The sequence below is a fragment of the Microplitis demolitor genome, chromosome 2 (assembly GCF_026212275.2).
Source record: "Microplitis demolitor isolate Queensland-Clemson2020A chromosome 2, iyMicDemo2.1a, whole genome shotgun sequence".
Lineage (NCBI taxonomy): Eukaryota > Metazoa > Arthropoda > Insecta > Hymenoptera > Braconidae > Microplitis > Microplitis demolitor.
The window spans coordinates 13,426,330-13,427,973 of record NC_068546.1 but is presented as its reverse complement, the minus strand read 5'-3'; the positions used below and the strand labels follow the sequence as shown (position 1 = coordinate 13,427,973).

General features: G+C 31.8%; 1 protein-coding gene across 1 annotated transcript in view; it reads right to left on the bottom strand.

The window, feature by feature from the left end:
* Positions 1-731: 731 nt before the first annotated feature.
* Positions 732-1,644, bottom strand: part of LOC128667347 (probable cyclin-dependent serine/threonine-protein kinase DDB_G0292550) — a gene marked incomplete at its 5' end in the record, with an annotated part of 3,013 nt that continues 2,100 nt past the window's right edge. Inside the window, 2 exons of the mRNA XM_053737012.1 lie at positions 732-871; positions 1,049-1,427. Coding sequence (XP_053592987.1) covers positions 732-871; positions 1,049-1,427 — 519 coding nt within the window. The remainder of the gene's footprint in view (positions 872-1,048; positions 1,428-1,644) is intronic.

The following is a 1,644-nucleotide window of genomic DNA, read 5'->3' as shown; positions in this document are numbered from 1 at the left end:
AATATACATATAATATGCTTCATACAACCAAAAGTTAATTAAACAGTTTCGCGTCCATCAAATATAGGTTAATTACCTTTGCCTAGAGTTAAAAATTAATAAATGACAATAGCTATACCCATGCGCTCAAAATATTTTTGAAAAGTAAATACGTGTTCGATACCACAACCCTTATTATAAATTTGAACACCGTTTTTTGTATGGTACATTTGTTATCGGTAATCGATTTCCATTTCTGATGTAATGTACCTGTACGTATTTCACCTCTTTCAGCATACGCTTGACCGACTACTTATGACCTCGGTAAACATAAATTATCGTTATTGTTGATAGGTATTATAGATTTTTTACAAATAAATTGGTGCGTTAAGAGTTTCCGACCCGTGCCTTCAACTCCCTCTACAGTAGAGACTGTAATGACTAATTAGTTGTCTGTTGTGATAGTACCGGCACTTTGTGCTACAATTACTTAGTAATAAGTCTAGATCGTCAGGCGTATATGCATTAGCTTGCTTAAAACGAGACTATAAGGGTTCTAACGTGAATCTATCGCTGTTGATTGTAAATCCCACATAATCATGACCTCTACATTTCGAGGTAATGTGGATTATAATATTTCTCAAACCACCTTCAAGCCATTGAATATTATTGTTATTTGTAGGTGGTTGTAAGATACGAATAATGCTCTCTACCGCTTTTGCACCGAATTTTTTAAAATGTTTAGTGTGTTCTTATTCAATAACAAAATGTTGCCCCGGCGGTTCTACACTCCAAAAATTGTTCTCTTCAGAACGTTGTGAGGCTACATGTTGATTAGGTAGTTGGGTTTTCAAACGGGCACTCCATGTTAAAACACCATTTTGTTGAGCACCTATAAAAATATTATAAATATATAGTTAACTATAAAAGTCAAAACATCAGCTTGGCGTACTTGTGTTAAAATTTATTCTTCTACATGATCGGCGTTAAGGTATGTGTTAAGAAAATCTTCGGAAATAATATATATTGATCTAATGAAATATGGTATTTGTTTAAAATTTAAATTTACCTATTAACGAGGGTGTTTCACTATTCTCCGATTCTGAATCAGAAGTGACATCCATACGGGCTTCAGATATTACACGAAGTCTATATTCTTGCTCTTTTTGGGCTGGTTGTACCCCAATACAGACATTTTTCATATGAAATTCATCTTCTTCTGGTATTAATTGCGCAAGAGTGTCGATATCCTCATTTTCCCTTTCATTTTCAACATTACGTGTATCGCATGATAAAACAAATCGAGTATCATTGTCCTCATTATCATCATCATTATCGCTGTTTATTATCTCCGGAAAATATTTAACAGAGATGTGGTTTACTCTGTCAATGTATAACCATCCAGTCTGATCTTTTATTATGTGGGATAGTATTGCTAAAATGGATTTCTTCAAATATTGAATCCAATTTCCGTTATCTTCACGCCTTAATATGCCTAAATAATATTATTATTCAATATTATACTGTAGTAATCGGTGCAATAGTTATTATTTATTGGTTAGTAAATAATAAACCTACAAAAATATGTATCATAAGTTATTTAAAAACCTTGATTCTGTTACTATTATTATTATTATTATTATTATTATTATTATTATGATTATT